General features: G+C 40.3%; 1 protein-coding gene across 3 annotated transcripts in view; it reads right to left on the bottom strand.

The window, feature by feature from the left end:
- Positions 1 to 762: 762 nt before the first annotated feature.
- The window catches only part of osbp2b (oxysterol binding protein 2b), a 33335-nt gene continuing 13408 nt past the window's right edge, over positions 763 to 20689 (bottom strand). For 2 of the 3 annotated variants that reach the window (XM_058070531.2, XM_058070533.2), the window contains 13 exons: positions 14168 to 14418; positions 9901 to 10099; positions 9490 to 9610; positions 9249 to 9315; positions 8540 to 8692; positions 7387 to 7632; positions 7129 to 7249; positions 6527 to 6630; positions 6204 to 6299; positions 5648 to 5832; positions 5335 to 5555; positions 4382 to 4399; positions 763 to 3876 (listed from right to left, as the gene is read on the bottom strand). In XM_058070531.2, the coding sequence (XP_057926514.2) occupies positions 3734 to 3876; positions 4382 to 4399; positions 5335 to 5555; positions 5648 to 5832; positions 6204 to 6299; positions 6527 to 6630; positions 7129 to 7249; positions 7387 to 7632; positions 8540 to 8692; positions 9249 to 9315; positions 9490 to 9610; positions 9901 to 10099; positions 14168 to 14418 (1925 nt within the window). In that variant the 3' untranslated portion in view covers positions 763 to 3733. The remainder of the gene's footprint in view (positions 3877 to 4381; positions 4400 to 5334; positions 5556 to 5647; positions 5833 to 6203; positions 6300 to 6526; positions 6631 to 7128; positions 7250 to 7386; positions 7633 to 8539; positions 8693 to 9248; positions 9316 to 9489; positions 9611 to 9900; positions 10100 to 14167; positions 14419 to 20689) is intronic. The other variant, XM_058070532.2, reaches the window with a different exon arrangement.

The raw sequence follows: 20689 nt of genomic DNA, 5'->3' as shown, positions 1-20689 counted from the left end.
CGTCACAGTCCCAGCAGGATCCAGTTTGGACAAGGCAAGAAAACCCATCTCCCACACAGTTTACTCAGCAGTGTTGAATGGGGAAAAAAAGTGTGCACACAATTAAATCACATTATTCATCCAAACAGTATAAATAAGCAAACATTAGAATAATGGCACCCAAGAGAATGTAGAAAAAAACACATCAAAAATTAAAGCTGCAATCACACCAGAAGTCGGATGAGATGTGTGAGAAATGCTGAGGGAGAATCATTTGAATTCTCTGAAAATGGGAAACAAGATGAAAATGTTTAATTTACAATACACTCCCCATATATACAGTTACCTGCACTTTGGTTATTTTTCCCTTGCTGCACGAGGCTGAAAACTGAGTGGCATCAGCACGTCTGTGTATTATTGCTACGGCTGTCTGATTCTTCACAGGAGTCACCATCACCTTTTGGGGGGAAATATATTGACTACATAGATATGATCAGTTCAGTGAAAACACAGCATGATGGAATAACATTTCAAAAGAATGTTATCAGTGGATACTGTATTCATTATAGTGAACCTCATGTTGTGTGGATATTTTTGACTGTATATCATGATGATCAAAACATACTATACATAAACCATGATGCTCCTTACTGAAGTATGAACATGAATAGAACAAAAAGCCCAAGAAACAAAGATAAAGTAATGATTAAAGGTACGTTGTTATTGGCAAACAAAGTCTTATTGGACATGTCAAGCTATACAGTCAGTAGTGTTAGACTTCAGTTAGTTGCCTCAGTTTAATGCAAGCTTTCAAAAGCATTGTTTTATGGGTTATGGTAAAATGATCTTTCAACAACTGTACAAACATGTGAATGCTGAGCTGGATGATGTTTCTTTCCACTGATGTATTTCTTGAGCAAATTGTTACAACATAGTTGATGTTACCTGCTCAAATTCCCCCTTATTAGATGCATATAGGCCGCACCGTGGCCTCACAGTATTCTCTGCTTGGGCATCTCTGTGTGGAGTTTGTTTTGTTTTTCTCCGGGTACTCCGGTTTCCTCCCACATTCCAAAAACATGCTAGGTTAATTGGTGACTCCAAATTGTCCATAGGTATGAATGTGAGCGTGAATGGTTGTTTGTCTATATGTGCCCTGTGATTGGCTGGTGACCAATCCAAAGACAGCTGGGATAGGCTCAAGCATACCCCCTGCGACCCGAATGAGAATAAGTGGCATTGAAAATGGATGGGATGGACATATACTGTACTTAGCACAGTACTATTATGGATGATACAAAGCATTTTTCATTTTTTTACATACACATACACAGATGTGCTTGTATCAAAGGTGGTAGAAAACACTCTTATCTATGTTAAAACAATTTGGAACTATAAAACATGAAGTGTGTAGCCAAATTAGGGTGCCTTGCAAGTTCATTTATGACTATGATGTGTTAATTGTCATATTTTACAGTATAATTATCTTACCACACAAATAGACCAGATGGGATGTACAGTATCTCTAGCCTTAAAATCTACATTCCTACCAGTGATGAGAAAAAAAAAAACTCTTTTTAAAGCTCATCACTGTAAACACATATAGTGTACAGGCCGGCCAATTAAAGGCAAAAGACTGAGGGTAACTTCAAAGTTGATCATTGTACAAACACTGCAGACAACACGTGGGCACTGTGGTGAGCCTGGAGCGAAGGCCTCTGTGGCTACACCTGGCAGGAACCAGCCCTGTCCTTTTCTACCAGCTTTAACTCCAGTCCCACACAGCGCCACTGAAAACACCTGAACTATTAACTAGATACTGAGAGAGGAGGAGGAGCAAGTGGCTCTACTATGTGTAGTACTTTACATTGTCAGCTTGGATACATCATGTGATGCACAAGGACAAAAGAACTGGCACAGTCTAAAGTTTGTCAGCAACAAGAACACAAAGATACCTACAGTACAAACCTACCGCCACGCACATATTAGTGCTAATGTAGGCCTCTCTCAGTGACTCAATGTACAATTTGGGACTGCAGATACCTGAAATGCACTGAAGCACAAGTAATTGATAAGAAAATGATGTAGATTGACAAGTTCTCACAAGTATTTCATAACACTATATTACATTCAAACGTGACTTCATTTCCAGAGGCAGATATTTTACCAGTTTGGTTAGGATTTGGAATTTGGAAGGAGGATTAGGGTGTCTTATTTTCATAAAATCAATAAAAAGTAAGTAGCAATTACTTTTTGTAGTACACACAAGTAAATGCTTGTGACCAGGCTCATAGGCGTGTTATGAAGTCTCTAATAATAACAATGCATGCCTGTACAGGAAATGTAATCAATTGATGTCCTGCACTATAGTTTGCAAGCTAAATTTCAACACTGCAGTATGCACAGTTAAATCAGATCCATCTATCACTTCTAATGTATCCACCATTTTAGTACAAGTTAACTAATGTGTTTATTTTCACAGGAATTACATGAATTAGAGGGCAGATGTATTTTTAGTAGGCTTGCACAATATCGGTCCGATATGAGGACCGTGATGTCAGAACCTGAAATTAGTTAACATTAAAAATAGCTCCAATGAGGGGACATTACACATACTGTGCTGTAGCTGGATTAGCGTGAGCAAATCAAGCATTCCTTTTCTGTGACGTTGCAACATGACGACACATCAAGCCTTATGAGCCACTTGAAATGCAAGCATTGCTGCCATGCACGGAGCTTGGTGCTGCCGTTGCAGTGTTTGAAAAGTGCAAAAAAGTTTGCCAGAGATGAACCGAGGGCTAAAGCGATCTGTGATTTCATCATGGAATTGATGACGCTGGACAACCAGCCCTTTAGCATCATTAAAAAATACGGCTTTGGCGGCTGTGTTAGGACAAATCTCCAGGGACAGTTTGTCAAGTCCAACTTTGTTTGAGTTGTGTAGTCAAATCATTTTTTTTAAAAATAACTCTAAAAATCAGTTATCAGTATCGGTCTTGAAAAATATATATTTTGTGATTTTTTGTCATTGACTATAAAGAGTATGCTATAGTTTGCTTGCAACTTCTTACAACTGCCGTGGTAATGAATGGTGGTATGGTGAAGTGAAAATGGAGAGCCATCAATGAAACAGCTGTGCTGTTATGAAACATAGCTTTATTATAGATGAGATGGCTTCATTATATGGGGTTTTAGAAATATACGTCCATTTCTAAATCTGAATATTAAACCCTTTCTGTCCTGTTGACAGCATTGTTGACATAAAAACTACAATCAACCATATTTTTAATGCAAGTAAATATGCATTAAGTACAAGTTAAATGATATAAGGTTTCTAAAAGAGGCCCACAACAACCTGAGGACTCACGTGAAGATGAATGTGTATTCAGCATGGTTTTCTTTTTATGCAGCCTGCTTCGGTATGGTTGAAAAGTTAAAACTTGAACTTGAATTGCGCAACATCGGAAAGTGCATTGACAAAGGACCACATTCCGTGCCTTTATAGTGTTGTGTTGCACCTCCAAGGATATCACACATCAACACAAAGTGCCTGGGACCGTCCCATCATATTTTACATGTGTAAAGCAGTGAGGGGGAACTTTTGGAGGTACACAGTATGACTAGAATGTGTGTGTCGAATTCACCATCTCATGATTAGAAAGCTCAACAGAGAGTGCTACACCTCACTGTTGAAGGAGCACATGTGGAGCAGCTCCTCGTATCCTGAGGTCTTGGTGCAGGGAAGCGTCCGGTGTTAATATATATCAGGACAAATGGTCCAGTCCTGTCTCTCCTTGGCCTCCCAGTAACCCCCTTTATACACAAAGCTTGTCTCTCCAGTGATGGAGTCCCTCCTCTGGTGAAACCACAGTGGATGGTATCCTTCATATTCTCGACCTGCCAAAAACAGCACAGTGTGTTCAGCTGTTGTCATTTTGTCCCACTCCTTGTGAAGAAGTCACAATTGCAGGCAATGTCCTCCATACAGACACGTATGAGGGTGTATGAGAAGCAATCAGCCGCTGTGTGCTGCATTTGGGAACACTCCAAATGTGAACCAGCTTCCTGTTGCAGTGGACAGTTTGAATGGGCTTACACAAGTTTGACATTAATGCTAATGCTGTAGCTGCAATTTATTATAACACTCTTTAATGCAAATAAACAAAGACATGTTGTCATGTAACTTGACTTGCTCACACACAGCTGAATAGACAATACTGTGTAGAACTGTTTCAGCATGAAAATGTCACATGTATGTGGGGGGAAATAAATCCTGATTTGCCATAAGTAAAATGAGACAGGAAATCATGCAGTCCCAACAACAGAACGGAACACAAAGAAAACGCACAAAAGGTGTGTGTGTGTGTGTGTCAACACAGAGCGTAGAGTAACCCTCACTCACCAGAGTCATTATCACATTCTGACCACCATTAGAGGGAGGGGGGAAAAAGACAAGTCATGGGTACATCAATACAATCTAGCCAACATATACACACACAAACACAGATAGTTGTTTTGCTTGTGGGGTTGTGGATTTGCATGCAAAATATTAAGAGGTGATTTTACTGCCTCTATCAATTTCCGACAAACTTTGCAAAGAGTTTTGATGAAACGAGAATTGATGATTAGAGTTTGAGTCATTGCAACAGCACCCCGTCTGTTTATAATCCTACACGAATGTGGAATTAAGTGGAAAACCAAACATAAACAAATTTTAAAAGTAAGTTGAATTAACTAAAATACAAATATAAGGCATTAAAATTACACACATTTTGATGCATGGTATACTACATTGGCCACAAGGTGTCACTAATGTTACAGTTTATTGCAGGTTTGAATTATCTCCCACCAAGCACAATAATCCCAAGGAAAAACCCCTAATAAAACCACGGGCCACACAGCGATTTGAAAACTAACTCTGCAACCCCCTTCCTGTCTGCCTGTCACTCAGATCTCCTAGGGAACACATTTATAGCAACAGCTTCAAGCAGGAGCCTTATTTATACCTTATTTTATATACTATATTGGATTATACGAGTGTGAAGGTGACTATAGGGGTGGTATTTCATGCCAAGAGGGCTCTCATAGTAAATAAAAACTTCTTTATGAGGTCATAATCAGGTCTTCTGCAATGAACTGCAATAAACTAGGGTTTACCAGCAAATATTATGCATAATTTGACAGTTAACCTGTCCTTACTATGTTATTTTAAGCACTGTTTTAGGGTATATCATACTTGCTTGCCACGTTTACTATAAACCTGACCATTATAGCTGTATAACCTCACACTTTGCCAGTGTCCAACCTCTCCAATCAGCTCCTTACATACATTATAGATGTCTTATGGTTTCATACCTTCATCCAAAGCGTCTGAGGCCTCTGCTTCCCTCTTTCTCCTCACAGCCCTTTGTTTCTCTTCTAATCTTTGCTTTTCAGAATTTGCTTCATCCCATCGTCCCTCTTCCATCAGCCTCTGGTCTGGTCTCAAACGGCTGTCGGTCAGACCCACTCCTTCATCTGGCTCGTTCAGGGTCAGTGCCAGCGCTGAGAAGTAGTACATGTTCTCAGCATTCTCTCTGGGATAGAAAGAATAATAGCAGCATCAACATACACGCCACAATGGGGGCGTACCTGCCACTTAATGAAGCTTAATGAGACACGTTCTTACGGGAGAGGATATTTCTTCCATAGGAGTTTGGGGGACAAGGTCTGATAGATGGTCTTCTGCTTGCCCTCTGATCCACTACCGCCTCGGCTACTTTGAATGATCTTGGCACTCTCAATTTTCTCATCCCACGTACCAGACAGAATGTAATGAGCCTGGCCACCACTATCAGTCACCACACCTGTCACCTGGAAGAAGGTAAGACCGCCTCACAAGTTATTGCATCATTATAATAGAAAATTAACAACTGTGCAAAAACCTATGGATTGAGATAAATCACTGGGTTAAAGTCAATTAAACTCACCACTGTTTCTAAGTCACCAATGTAATGATTTCAGAGTAAGAGCTGTGTCATATATACCGCCTTGGCGCAGATAACTGAACCACTGAACCTAATGTTTCTGTGTTTTGGTAGAGTGTGGCTTTGATGATTTTAACTATGACTTCAAATAAAGCCAGCAATGTACTCCAGCAGATGGCAGTGTGGCACAAATTCACGACTTGGGCTGCTTCACAATGCTAAATACCATATCAGCAAGGAGCAATAAGAAGGATTTACCTTCCGAGGAACATCCCTGGAGAAATAACTGTAGGGAGAGAATTTCAGTTGGCAGGTCTCTTTGGTCTTGTGATTCACAATCTCAATGTCCCCTGACTGCACACACATAAACACACACATACGCTTTTATTTGAGCACATGACTTGAGATGGAAACTGCAAATAAAGCTCCATAGCTATATAAGTTGAATGTTTCATGTTCACAACACATCACTTCCAAATCACCTAATGCACTTGCAAGCCACTCTGAAGGTATTAAGACTGAGTGAACCATGCACAGGAGGACTACCGGCAGCTATTGATGAGTAGTGCTTGTAAACAGACCTGGTCAATCCAAAGCTTGCCCACAATGATGTTGTGAACTGTGGATGTGACTTTTCTCCACACGTAGTGGTTGCCACTAGAGTGGAATTGCAGATGAATGGAACCTGGGGATGTAAAATGACAAAATAAATCTATGAGACATATCTTATTGTGACAATGCTCTTATTATAGCGGATCTGCAACATTAATGATTTGGTTATGTCTACTAACAGAGGGAAACGTCTGACAACTAACAACTAACATGTACTCATCCTGGTTGATTGATAACATAACTCATCATTATCACTAAGCAGATATAGGATACCTCCAGGGAACAACGAGAGGAGGTGCGCAAATACCACTGGTGTCCCTGCTGATGTCCCCATGTGATTGAATCTCTTTAATTTAATAATTTTATGTTTCTGTCAAAAGGATCATGAACGGAATAAAGCTGATTTATCATCGCTAACCCTCCTCTGGCTTTCAAGTGTGTAGGAGGGGGATGCAGGGGTGGACCCTCGAGGAAAATGAAGAGGAGTCTTCTTTAGTTCATGCAGAATTTAGCGTTTAATGCTGTAAGAATGAGTCCTTGGTTAAATCAGTGAAGGATTGAAATGTTTTACCCAGCGGCATTATGGAGAGGTATTTGCCACGAAACTTGCTGGCAATCGTAATTTCCTGCCATAAGGTCCAGCCTCGCTGGGAAATCACATGATGTGCTGCTGCAGGGGGATGATGACTCACCTTATGAGAGAAATTGATTGAAACGTTAATGCTATATGAACAACTGGTAAATGCTCATGTAAACTAAGGCCCCATTCTGGCCTGAACAGGTTGTGTAGAGGGTCTAAATATACTTGTATGAGTAGCAGTGCTATTACCTGCTCACACAGTGAACGATAGCCAAACTCCTCAAGGCGATCAAGCTCGTAGGTCTCGCCCAGGAGGGGGTTGAAGGGTTTGGCTGTCCGGTGGATAGTAGTGGAGTAGGAAGAGACGGAAAAGGCAGCAACCAGACACATCTGCTCCAGCGAGGAGTCACAGCGTGCTGCCTTATCCAGAAGTTCATGATACTCCAAGTCTTCTGTGAGACGCTGCAGCATCGACAGAGGTTCATTGAAGTTCACCTGCAGGGGTAAAGATGGAGGGCAAGAGGGTGAATGCACAATACAGTGGAACCTTTGTTAGTGTCTGCCCTGGTTAGTGTCTTTTTTTTAAAAAATTTACATCCCAATTTTGGCTCTGTTTAAGTCTACAGTGGGCGTACAAAATGGCGTGTGTCTTGTTCTATAGTTAATACACAGCATGAGTCGAACTGTTTTCTTGTACTTTTTTTAATCACGAAACACCCTTCCTTATTAGCATCCTATTAGCTATCGAACAGGAAGTCAACTATGTTATGTTGCTATGGTGTTACGTTAACACAAAACATAGTTTTACAATTATAGTTTTACATGCATAAAACAATTGAAAATGCATATAAATGAATGAAAGGCAAAAATTAACATTTATGGTTAATTTTAAAACCAATGAAGACCTATTCCAAAAAACACAATGAGGCAGTGAGCTCAACCACCACCACCTTCCTATTTTGTTATTTCCTGATTTCAAAAGTGTTCTTCTCTGTCAAAATTATGGCACGTGCAATTTTATTTGGCTCTATTTTGGGTTATTGAAGTAAAAAAGTGTGGAATTAAAAAAAACAATTCATGTCAAAACAGGAAGATGGTAGTGGTTGATGATCTCACTGCCACATTGTGTCATTGGGAACAGTAACAGAATGACGTCTTCAATGAGGGTAAAAGTAACCTTAAATGTTCCTTTTATTCATCATTTATATGTATTTATATACATTTTGGCTTTCTGGAACAGATTCATTGGATTTACATTATTTCTTATGGGAAAAATGTATTCGGTTAACATCCGTTTCGTATAGCCTCAGACTTTCTGGAATGAACTCATGACTCTAAACAAGAATCCACTGTACTTAAATGTTACTACAACAGAATACAAAACAAAGCATTGTTCACTTACAGGCATGGGGATTTTAGAAAGCTCCTTGCCAATACAGTTCTTCATGATACTCCACAAATTGAGGGAGTAATTAGGCTTGTCAGGTACACGGGTCCGCCGCTGTCTGCGCGGCGGCAGCTCCTTCCCTGACACATCGTTACAGTTTGGAGATATCTGAGGAGGGTAATGAAACAAAATCACTGCTGTGCATCCAAGTTTGACAATACAAACTTTGACAACCTGAAAAAATCATCAAGTTAATGAATGAGAAAATGGATCAGATGTGAAAAAGAACAAAAGTGAAAGAACAAGAAGAAGCAGCAATGGAGGAGATGTTGCTACTGCTAATTAAGGAATTAAATTACATCGATATGTTTAGCAAGTTTTTCATTCCGGGCAGCATATATTGATCTATTGATAGCGCCTCCACAAGTCCGGTGTGTGGATGCTGCGGAAGCCTACAGCTAGTCTCTAGCCTGATAGTGCGACGAAAACACAGCATGGACACACTCGATTGCTAATACTCTCTCCCGTCCCTGGAAATAGGTCCAAAGTGCGGCAACCACGAAGTGTGAATTGAATCGAATCGCTATTAAACGAATCGTTACACCCCTAATACATATATTCATAAACATGATCATATACTAGCATCATTAAGTTTACATCATCATGTCAGCATTTACAAGAAATGTTAAAGCTAATTTAATTTTTGGGCAAGATGGTCGCTTACATGGTCATCCTGGTTCCAGTCGTACGAATTACCTCCACTTGCTCCGCTCAGACTGCTTTGAGATCGTCTGCAATCAAATGATAATACAATCAACAGTCAGCACAAGACACTGAAGTAAACTAAAGTGGGTTTGATAACAGGAAGCTACAAGCCAAAAACCGAAATGACCTAGGTATCCTATATGTGTTAGATCTGTTATTAACAACTATAACAAGTACTGTATATTCAGAGTGACAGTGACCTGTGCTGTGTGTTATCGGTGGCAGTCACGGTGATAAATGCAGGGGAATCCTCCATGGCATCAAAGTACTCAGTATCCTCATCTTCATCACTCGCATCCTCTTTGAGTGGCCTCTCACTCCCTTGAGTAAGGAGAATGTGAAGCACATATAAATAGCCAGGAAAAAACATGCAAACTCCACACAGAAATGCCCGAGCAGGGGACTCAAACCCGGGTCTCCTAGAACAACTCAAACATAACAATGACAATATACTTTTCCATTCAATGAAGAAATGGTTGACAATTACATCAGCTGATGGAGTACACAATAGAACATATGCTCTCTGACAAGATGATGAATGTCTATAATGGTGAAACTGGTGTAACATTGTGTTTAGTAAACAGAGAAGGAAGCAGGTCATCCAGCCTTACCCTTTTTGTTGGTAGGGACACTGGCTGTGCTGGATGCAAGCGTAGGTGCCTCTCGCCACGCTCGCTCCAGACTGTTGTGCTGCTTGGCTAGCTGCTCAATGGTCTCCTCCAGGTGGGTGCGCTGGTCTCGCTCATACTGCAACGCCCGCTGCCACCTTCTACTGTGAGTTTCAGCTAGCTCCAGGAAGTCTCTACAAGCCTGGAGAATCACAGGCCCACAAATGCTGTTATTTGCAATAACTTCATTATGTCATAATTATGTCATTTTCTGCTAAAAGACTGATCATTTTACTGCTTCATTTTGATGTTCCTTGGAGCAGAGTGTAAACAAAAAGAGCTGAGTGAATATGACCCACACTTTCAATCTGATTGCATGGCAAAGGACATTTGAGTCAAGAGGGAACATCATCATTCCTGTTGTACTCTTCTCAGAGGTTACTTCAGATCACACAGAAAACAACTTGTCAGCATTTGTTGGCACTGCATAGCGACACAGTAAGCACTACAGCAAGTAAATGAACCAGAACACCTTACAGCTGACTACATGCAAGAAGAAAATGTCATGTGACTGTCATTACACAATCAGGAGGGGCTGCTGGAGGAATGCGCTTTTGTATTGCAGTTCAGCATTTCTTTAGTGTTGAGGGGCTTTTCACTGTATTTCAATCGTGGCACAAAATCATTATAAACAGTGGTCAATCCCCTACCGACCTAAACAGGGAGAAAGTTGGCTGAATCTCCTCTTGCGGAGCGTGAATGGAAGCTATCAGAGGTTGGCTTGTGTGGTTATGTGTGTGCGCAACTCGGGCTCCATGAATAGATTTTCACCAAATTTTGTTTCACGGATTTAATAACTTTTAACGGCTGACATCCTGTTAGAAAAGTTTGCCATTTTGTTACCAATTAAAAACATCTTTCTAAAATGGATTAATAAAACCTTAAATAAGCATATTTTCTTTCAGGGAAAAACACAAAAGGTATAAGCTATCAATCAATCAAATATATAAAAAAAAATATATTCCAAAAGGCACACGATATCTGGTACATGAAAGCAGCAAAATACCTGGATATAAAATCTTCACCATTTTCATTGTGCCAAAACATAGGAAATAATGAAAACAGTAAATATATTTGTAAAGTAAGAAAATATTTTGCCACTTTCTCGTGCTGTTTCCTGTTAAAAGAGTCACCAAAACACGCAATTACAATTACCAGTTACTCACAAACTCTCCAAAGTATGCATAATTTAGAGCATAGCTGTAGTCACTAAAAACACAGAAATTTATAAATATATGACACTCAGGAATTGAACTCCATTTTATGTCTTACCTTCAGTGGCCAAACATGAAGCGTCTCAACAGCTGATGTTTCAATTTAAATGCCACTTCCTCACACATGTCTATGAAACTAACATCCACTTAAATACCTATGCCAGTTCCACATTTTTAGTGCTGAGTCCCCTATGCTAGCACAGACTGCATGTGACTTCCTGGTGGTGGTGGTGGTGGGTGTGGAAGAGGACGGGGTTTGGTAAAGGTTAAATCTCTAAAGGGTCCCTGACATGATTTGTCAACTTAGCTTAAATATATTACATATTGTTTGCAATTATGTTATACATTGTTTGATTTTTGAAAACAAACTGCAAAAATTACATTTATAGTTCATAGCTCAGCCTCATTTCCGGAAGTTACATCACCGTGGTAACACCTCTCAGCTAAAGGTAGCTCCAGGTAGATTGTTGACTTGGTTCAATATACGTTCTGTTGCTACTGGATGTTCGCAGTATCCAAATGAGTGCATTGTTTTCTTTTCCAAAAGAAGAAGTTTTTCGCAGTGATCATTTCACTGACAACTGCTTTGAAGGCATACCTTCACAAGAAGCGTTTTGCTTGAATGTACAATATGAACATAGAAATATATAAAGTATACATTTTGAAAAAGGATGCTATTTTGCTTGTACACAGGAAATAAACAAAACAACGAAGAACCACTCAGTCAAAGTTCAAGTACAAGAGAAGTAGTCATAATGTCATAATGTCTTCGAAACACTGTTCCACAATAGCGACAAGGGTGCAAAGCATTTTACATGTTTTATAAATATCTTTTGACAGTGACATGTTTACCTTGAGGTAATTAAAGGATAAGCAATACACTACTAGTCTGTGTTTGAAGGCAACCAATCTTCATCTCCATGTCTTAAGTCCATGTTCTGCAAGCTGTCTATTTAATCTTCCTCCTGTCAATAGTCTTTATTGACACATTGCTCAAATCATCATGATAAACACGGTAAACATCCCGTTTCGTACATGTCTCCATTTGTCTCCACGTTTGTTTACCTGAAATGAGGCTGGACTGCGAGCGCTAGTTCGTCATGGCTGCTGCCATGAATAATAAATACAGTCATTTTTGCAGATTTACCTTTCGGTTTCAAAGATCAAACAATGTAGAACATAACAGCAATAATATACAGTATAACATATTTAAGCAAAGTTGATGACTCATGTCAGGGGCAGTTTAAGAACTGACATACATCAGCAGACCGAGTGAACAGGCAACCGCCTCCATCAGTCAGTAAGTGCACACGTGTACAAACACACCCATGCACGTGTCGCATGCTGTATGTTGGAAGTTGGCTCACACCTAACTGGACAACAGTGTAAGCTTTTATTACAGCCGGGGTCGGACCACAGGGGTCATTTCATTCCAGTTATACATCCATTGGAAGAATCACTGAAATCTGCACAACGGCTACACCAATCCCTGTATATTCCAATGTAAGCTGTTCTGTGGTTGAAGAGAGCCATTTACTGTACGTGACCACAGGGAGTTTGTGCAAGTACTGACTGACCTCGCAGCACAGCACATTCTTGGCAAACCTAATGGCATTTTAATGACTTTGATGATCCAGGAGGGTTTCTCCTATGACTTACACAGTAAGCTGACATTTCCCTTGCGAGTCAGTAAAAAAAGGATGATGCTATGAAAAACAGAGCTTCTCTTTTCAAGTAACAACATTGAATGTTAAGTCTCATCTTAAAATAATTCCTGACACTGTAGTTATTATTATTATGATCCGTTTTTAAATAAACTTGCAGTCTGAACCAAAGCTCTGTCTGTGAACATGATATAGGCCCTAAATATAGACAGACAATAACTGGACACTGATAACAAAATAAACAAAGCTATAACAACATAAGACAATCAACAAACCTTGTCTTGCAGTTGCCCGTTTCAATTGAAGTCTGGTATTATAACCCAGAAGGCTGTTACATTCAGCAGTCAGGGGGACCACAGGTTTGAAACAGAGAAGAGGGCTATTCCCCACCCTGATACACACCCATGGTCATATTTAGTGTCACACCTCACCTTCAAAAGCTTAACCACAACCCCCCACTGCAAACAGCAAATAGCAAACAGGGTGCAACTCAGATTCAACGGTATGTTTCTGCTATTGTAATGAAGCAAATGGACAAATGAAGCTAAAATATAACAAGTACATAGTAGTATTAGAGACATAAATGCTACACTCCTTTTTTTACTAATTAGAACAGGATCAGGGGAAGCAACATTATCTCGTCCAGCTTTAAAGGGGAACTGCACTTTTGCCCACTTTTTGGGAATTTTGCCCGTCATTACCAATCCTTGTATGAAACATATTTCTTTCCCTTTTCTAAACGAGTTAATATGAGCTAGCTAAGAACAGACGTCATGGGAAACACCTATTTTGACGCTAACGTCATCACAAAAAAAACTCAAAAAACACCAACAGTGTTCCATTTACATAACAGACTTCTACATTAAGCAAGCGATATTGTTATTGTGGCAGCTAACACGAAAAACTATTTTTGTCAGCGTCACTCACAGATGTAAGAGTGGATAGAGCGACTATGCTCTATTTCCCTATGAGAGTCAGCTCCCGGGCTATGATGCGGAATCAATGTGCCGAGTTTCGGTACTGTTGTAAATCATCAAAATATGGAAAGATACTGTAACTATCAGAAGTTATCATCAATGTACTTGTACTTGCGTGATCACAGCACGAATATCAAACGATACAATGCTGTTAGAGGTTTTTTTTAGAGGGATTTGTGGTCGAAATAGGTGTGTCCCAATGACAGAAAAGGGAAATAAATATGTGTTCATGTTTCACATAATGTAATGGAATTGGTGGGGAAAAAATCCTCAAAAAATGTAGTTCCCCTTTAAATGCACATCTTAAACATAATATAGCAGTGTGGATCAGGTGTGTTAACATGGGACTACTCACATTGATCATAGCATTGGAAGTGATGCGAAATAGGGTGGCTCGCTCGTTGACTGCTTTGATCTTCTCCCCTCCCTCCACAGGGACTTTTAGGCCCTCAAGTTCGCTGAGGGAACGTTGCAAGGCTGCTCCGTGCTTGGCGATCAGGTCGTTACATGTGCTGAGGTCATCAAGCTTGCTCACAAGAATCTTTAAAGTTCCCTGAATCTCACTGCGGTCCGACTTGGATGCCGGCTCCTCATCTTCCGATTCATCTGGAAGACAAGTGGGGTTATTTACTCAAATGGTCTGATATTTTGTGCTGGACTGCAAAATATTTGCACAACATCCCAAGTTACCATTTCATAACCAATAGTCAACCTCCATTGGCACCTTTCATATCTCATAAAAGTGTACATTATACAGCATAGTACAACAGTTTGCTCCTGTGCACAGTATACAATTAGCTTCCTATGACATTGTACACCATGTCAGGGGCAATTGCTTGTCCATACCCACAAGCCTTTGCAGCACATGTTCCCAGTGATGTCACCGAAGAGAGTTTACTTGAGGTTAAACAAAGCGTACGAGAAGAGTGCTGCAGTATCAGCATTGCATTACTCACTCACGTCTGCAACCTCATTGCAATCATGCACAATCACATACAGGCAAGGTGGAAATCAAATTTGTAATAGGTAACTCCATCCATCCATCCATTTTCTATCCCGCCTATCATTATTAGGGTCGCAGAGGTATGCTGGAGCCTATGAGTATATGTACTACCTCTAACATAAGATGTTTTTAAAACAAAACTCATGTTTAACCCATGAGCACCAATGTTTATCATATGGCTGTCAATCAGTAAATTAAGTTAATAAAAGAAGCTGATAAAACAAACCCATATAGTAAAGACAATAACAGCACAGTGCTTAAAAAGGGGAGTGGAAGTGACACCGAGGTAATATGGAGCAGCTCTCTATAACAGCAAGGTTAGAAAGTCAAGTGAAAGAATTAGTTGTTTCACCATCTTCTTCAAGCAGGCAGGAACAATTGACTTTGTCCCACTGAAAAGGTCCATTGTGTAGTAGATAGGGACACACAGTCATTGATCAGAAACAGACTACTGGCTGAGATCCATTTGTACAGTTAAGAAGTCACCACATTTTAGCTGACAATATGGGAATATTGTGCAATATTTAAGAACTGCCTTTGAAAGCATGTGAAGTTTAAATTTGGGTCAAGAGAAGTGAGAAGGGTACACGTATAGAAGGAGACTTGAGAGGCTGCAAAGGCATGAGAGAGAAAATTTGGGTGGGTCGGTGCGGGGGTGTTCTCACCATGTCTGCATTCTCGAGGTTCCATTTTCACTAAGAGGTAACCAAGGTTCAGCTAAGAAGAAGTACCATCCTCATAGACTGCTGAGCTGCAGTCTCTGAAGTCATATGTGTGAACAAGCATTGGAAGACATCAACAACCAACATGGGATTTTTGGGGCAGATGCAAATACTGATATTGGGGGCGTAAAAAAGCTGATATCTAATTGCATATGGCTGTAGGAGAGGGCATACAAAGTGCTGTGTATGTATGTACTGTGTATATACTGTATATACAGTGTGTGTGTGCATATGTACATGAATGTCCTGAACATCTTTGTATCTTAGGCACTGAGTGCCATCGATAAAGACAACTGTTGGATTCTATGTCACCAGAAGGACGGAAGGCAATGACTTTTCTGATGTTGGCATCATCATAAAGGGTGTTGTGGTACTTCACCATCTGGATAATGTGGCCATAGCAACAGCTCTTTTACACCTTTAACATCAGGTGCCCTCTTCAACTCCGCTTCACATTCAAGGGGATACAAAAGTTGGTAATGGAGTTGGATGCGATACAACTCTCAAGAAAAAGAATCAAAATAAGCAAGTTACTATAATGCTATTATTTTTTCTAATTTAAGTACTGCAGATTCACAATAATTAAGTAAATCCTATGTGATTAATCAAAGTTACTTGCATAAATTACTTTTTGTGAGGCAGCAAGTTTGCATACGTTTTTAAGTGAAGCCAGCTTATTATATTTTACAGTGAACTGATGAGCACAGGAGCAACTGGGGGTTGAGTATCTTGCCCAGGAATAAGTGTCTCATGACACCCCATTAAAACTCAATCAGCCATTTTATTATTCACTCTCTGAATGTTCTGAACTGCTGTTATTGCTATATACTATACTACTATATACTATAAATAATAATGGTGTTACAACATAAACTAAACTGAACTATTAGTGCCTCTGCTGGTTGCCAGACAATAAACAAACTTATTACATTTCATTAATTGATAAATTGACTCAGTATTAGGATCATGTATAACTATTCCCTAAGTATCAGTATATATCCCTAGTTTTTTGAAAACCATTTAGACCCTTTCACTTTATTTCCAAATAACTATTTATTAAAGGAGGCCAATTATGTTCCATGTGCTGTCACAGGGTGATATCTCAGCTGGAGGCAGGCCTCCACTGATCTGACAGCTTCTCCTCAGGGACAAGCAAGACGAGCCCAGGCACAATGTTTACATTCACCCACATACTCTATTACCGTGTCCCTTCTCTTAATACTCTACCCTAGTACTGTGCACACTAACACATACAGATCTGGTCCAGTGAAGGTCAAAGGAGCTACAGTACGACTGCCCATGTGTGACTTATGACTTTGTATCCAAGATGCTTTGCTCAGATTATGTCATCTGCTTCTGGCCAGGAGAACAGTGGTCATGGTGGAAATAGAGTGCAGGGTGTTGTCCAAGGTGCTAGTGTGTGTGTGGATGGGGGGGTGCAGGGTGGGGTTGTCCGCCCTTGAGGCATGACTTGTGTCGTAATTGGCTCACAGCATTGCTTTATAGTGTCACAGAGATCCACCCATTCACATCTGTTGCCAGAAGGCAGGACGCTGCAGATCACGGTGACAGCAAATATAACACAATATGAATACTTTACACCAATAGTCATTTTGCACTGAATTTAATGTCACATTTGGCCAATGAAGATTTGGAAGCCGCTTTGTTTTATACATTGTGTTCAACTGGCATCGGTCTAAAACGGTCCCTGTGAATTTTAGGCCTACAATGTTACAAAGAAAGACATGGATAGATTTACATACATTTTAATGAAGGCTGAAATGTCACCTACCCTAATAATGTATGAGAATTGCGCACCCATGGTTCATGGAGAGCGAAGGAGAAATTGAATATAGTATGAAGACTCTATATAAAGAGAGGAGAGTGCACACACACACAAGATAAAAGAATGGATCTCCAGGGGGCAGTATTGTAAATCCTGGCAGGTAATTGCCAACTGTCTCCATGCATCACAAGAAGACAAATGGATGAGAAGAGAGGTAAAAACAAGGAACGCAGCACTTGGGTCTGCAGAAGCAAATAACATAGTGTGCAAAGCAACTCATCAAAATCAATCAAAGCTGTGTAGCACAGCTCTGACTGTGTACCTACACAAATGCATTGAAGGCATCATCAGTGGAACAATTAAGCAATGAGTTTTATTTTTAACATTTCACCATATGCTAAAAAGATGCTAAAATTGTGTTTTAGTCCAATAGTCAGAAGACAAGATTAAAACCAAGTTAATTGACTGTTTCTTTTGAATTTTGCCAATGTAGCAATTGTATTGAAAAGGCTGTATTGTGTATCTTCAACTAGCCAGTTCTTCAATTCTAATGTTCAAACTTTTTTTTTTGCTGACTAACGGGACTGCCAAGAGCCAATGTGTTTAGAAATGTGTCGCCTGTCACAATAACACATTTTGCTAGCTTATACCGACTATTGCTGTACTATTTTTTTTCACCGACTTAGCCAATGTTTACGGTTGCTGCCTTAACATTTTAGTTCAGCAGAGGGCTGGTTAGTGTTTGTGAGGACATGCCATTGTGAATGAGCGGTCCACTGGGGAAGTATTTCCACACCCTATTCCCGTGCGAGCTCCCCACACCATGAGAGAACAGTCCGGGCACAGTGTCCCTGACTGAACAACCGCTGTTGCTACGAAGCAAAATATCCCTCTTGTCATCCGGCATGTGCAGGGAAAAGAGAGGAGAAAGAGGAAAATTTTTATGTGTAAAATGGCCAGATAAGTGTTTTTGTAAAGCATTATTTTGTGATAAAGCCCACCCATCGGAATACAAGCTATTGAATATTGACATGTCATAATTCATATAAAAAACAGCTGAGGCCAAAAATTATGCAAGTTCAAAATAACCTTTGTCTTCTAAGACCTATAACAAACATAAAAATGCTATATTATATACATAAAGTATGCTATTTTTTCTTATTTTCCAGGTGTAGCTAATGCTGGCTAAACCTTTTGTCTTCTGCAAATTCTTCAACGTTCTCTTTGAAAAAGACAATTACGGATAAGAAGTGTTTGATTGGTCGCTACTGTTTCTCATTGAACACCCTTACTTGATGGAAACAGGGAAAAGCTTTAATGAGCTTGCGAGCCATGAGTCAGTAACCCAATAACACAGCAAGATGAGATTCATCACACTAAGTGGCCTGATGTCAGTGTCACAATATAATGAGCCAGGATGAAGGCCATCATAACCAGGGCAGAGGTCACAGACTGCAGGTAGTATGGGCCACTAAGTACTCTTTAAGTATGTCCATCCATCCATATCCTATGCCGCTTATCCTCACTGGGGTTGCGCATATGCTGGAGCCTATCCCAGGTGTCTTTTGGGTGAGAGACGGTATACGCACTGCACTGGTCGCCAGCCAATCCCAGGGCTCTTTGAGTATGTACTATATTAAAACCTGAACATTTGATGATGATGGACTCAAAGCCGGCTGACCTTGCACTCTAACCCCTCATAAAATACATAGTTGGAGAATTATGGATTAAGTAAGATAAACGTCTTGGAGTAGATATATGGGAACATGTGGTTATCCAATGTGGGTGGGTGCCAACAGATGTATCATCTCATTTAAATTTGAGGAGCAACCTACCCAAGAGTAAAGGTTATTAATGTTCTCATTACAAACAATATTGCAGATATCTATCCAAAGAACTGATTCCCCTGTGGTCTTAATTTCTGTATGAAGCCTGGACTATTGGTTTCAAGGTAAACCATGGTATGAAAACGTCACAGTTTCAAAACCACTAAAGTTGTCCATCAAACTGTTCCTGTACTATGAGAGAAAGTGGAGGTCCCTGTGCCACTACATGGAAATACTGTCATGGGCTTAGTCATTCCTTGCAGTGAGACCTGGACTTTAATATGTTGAAACCACAGGCGTGTGTTGTGTTGCCAAAAGCCGGGCATACTGTAAACAGCACTGGCGTAGGCTGCCTCATTAAAATTGAGTGGTGCCGGCACGGCCACACTGTTGTCACGGTTGTCGGTTGGCATGTTACTCACACAAATGCTCACCAAATGTGGAGATGTGATTCAGAACAAGTGGAGGATCCGCATACTGATTTTGGCTTGAGAACTTCATATGCCCGTATGCCCGTCCTGAAGTATAGCAATGATGCTTACTGGTGGAGATTCGAACCCGGGGTATTTGCTCCGAAGTCCAGAATGCAAACTACTACACCACAGCGGCTCGTTAACATGTCATTAAAGAGTTAACTTTGACAGCCCTAGTCAAAATACTTCCCAGTTGTATGGCCTTTTAAGGCAGTAAGCAGAGTAATTCCTCTCTGAAACCTTTCCTGTCAAAAAACGTGCACAGCTGTGCAGTATCAGTTCTGTCTGTGACTTCATTCACTGCTATGGACATGACAAAAAGAAGAAATGGTTTTGAGTTAATCTCATGAGACTGCTGTTACTCCAATCGGCCCGGATATGAAGAAGTCAGAAGCTGGTGAACTGCGTGCTTAGAGAGGAAAATGGCGACGTACTGTAGTATATGAGGAAATCCAGCAGAGACAAAACACAGGCAGCGTACATCGGTAGGTTTCTCTGACTGTGGCTCTGTCGTGATAGCAAAGGACACGGTTGAGGTTGGTGACATAAGTGTCGCAATCACAAAGAGTAAGAGAAGATGTAGATGACGACATAGTTGTTGACAATAGTAACAAGCTCGCAATTAGTTTTGGTGTGCTGCTTGGTGCTACACCGAAGCTCTACATCAAGGCCACCAGCAAGAAGCCAAGCGCACAACAGTGACTGACGTCCATATTTTTCAGGTGTTTTCGCTGAAACCACCCTATCTTCTACTGCCGATTTATTAAGACCCACAAAGGATAGAAATAAACTTTTTTCTGATGAAAGAATATATTCTAATGTTTCTTTACAAAGGTTCAATGTTTATGTCCTCCTAAAACTGTGGGACTTGAAAGTTCAGCAAAAATGCCCCAAAAATGCCCCACAACTCAAGTATGGAGCTCTCTTCTCTGAAATTGGCTGGCAGTAAATGACTTAAATATAAGTATATCAAAATAAGCTACGCAGAGTGTTGCATTCATGGTCTTTTTTTTTACTTCTTTGGATGGGTTTGGCCACAGTCTGGGCCTCTTGGGGATCGCACCTGG

This window comes from Doryrhamphus excisus, linkage group LG3 (assembly GCF_037039965.1).
Source record: "Doryrhamphus excisus strain RoL-2023G ecotype Guam linkage group LG3, RoL_Dexc_Guam_v1.1, whole genome shotgun sequence".
NCBI classification, from domain to species: Eukaryota; Metazoa; Chordata; class Actinopteri; order Syngnathiformes; family Syngnathidae; genus Doryrhamphus; species Doryrhamphus excisus.
Note: the sequence above shows the minus strand (reverse complement) of the source record. Positions and strands in the feature narration are given on the sequence as shown.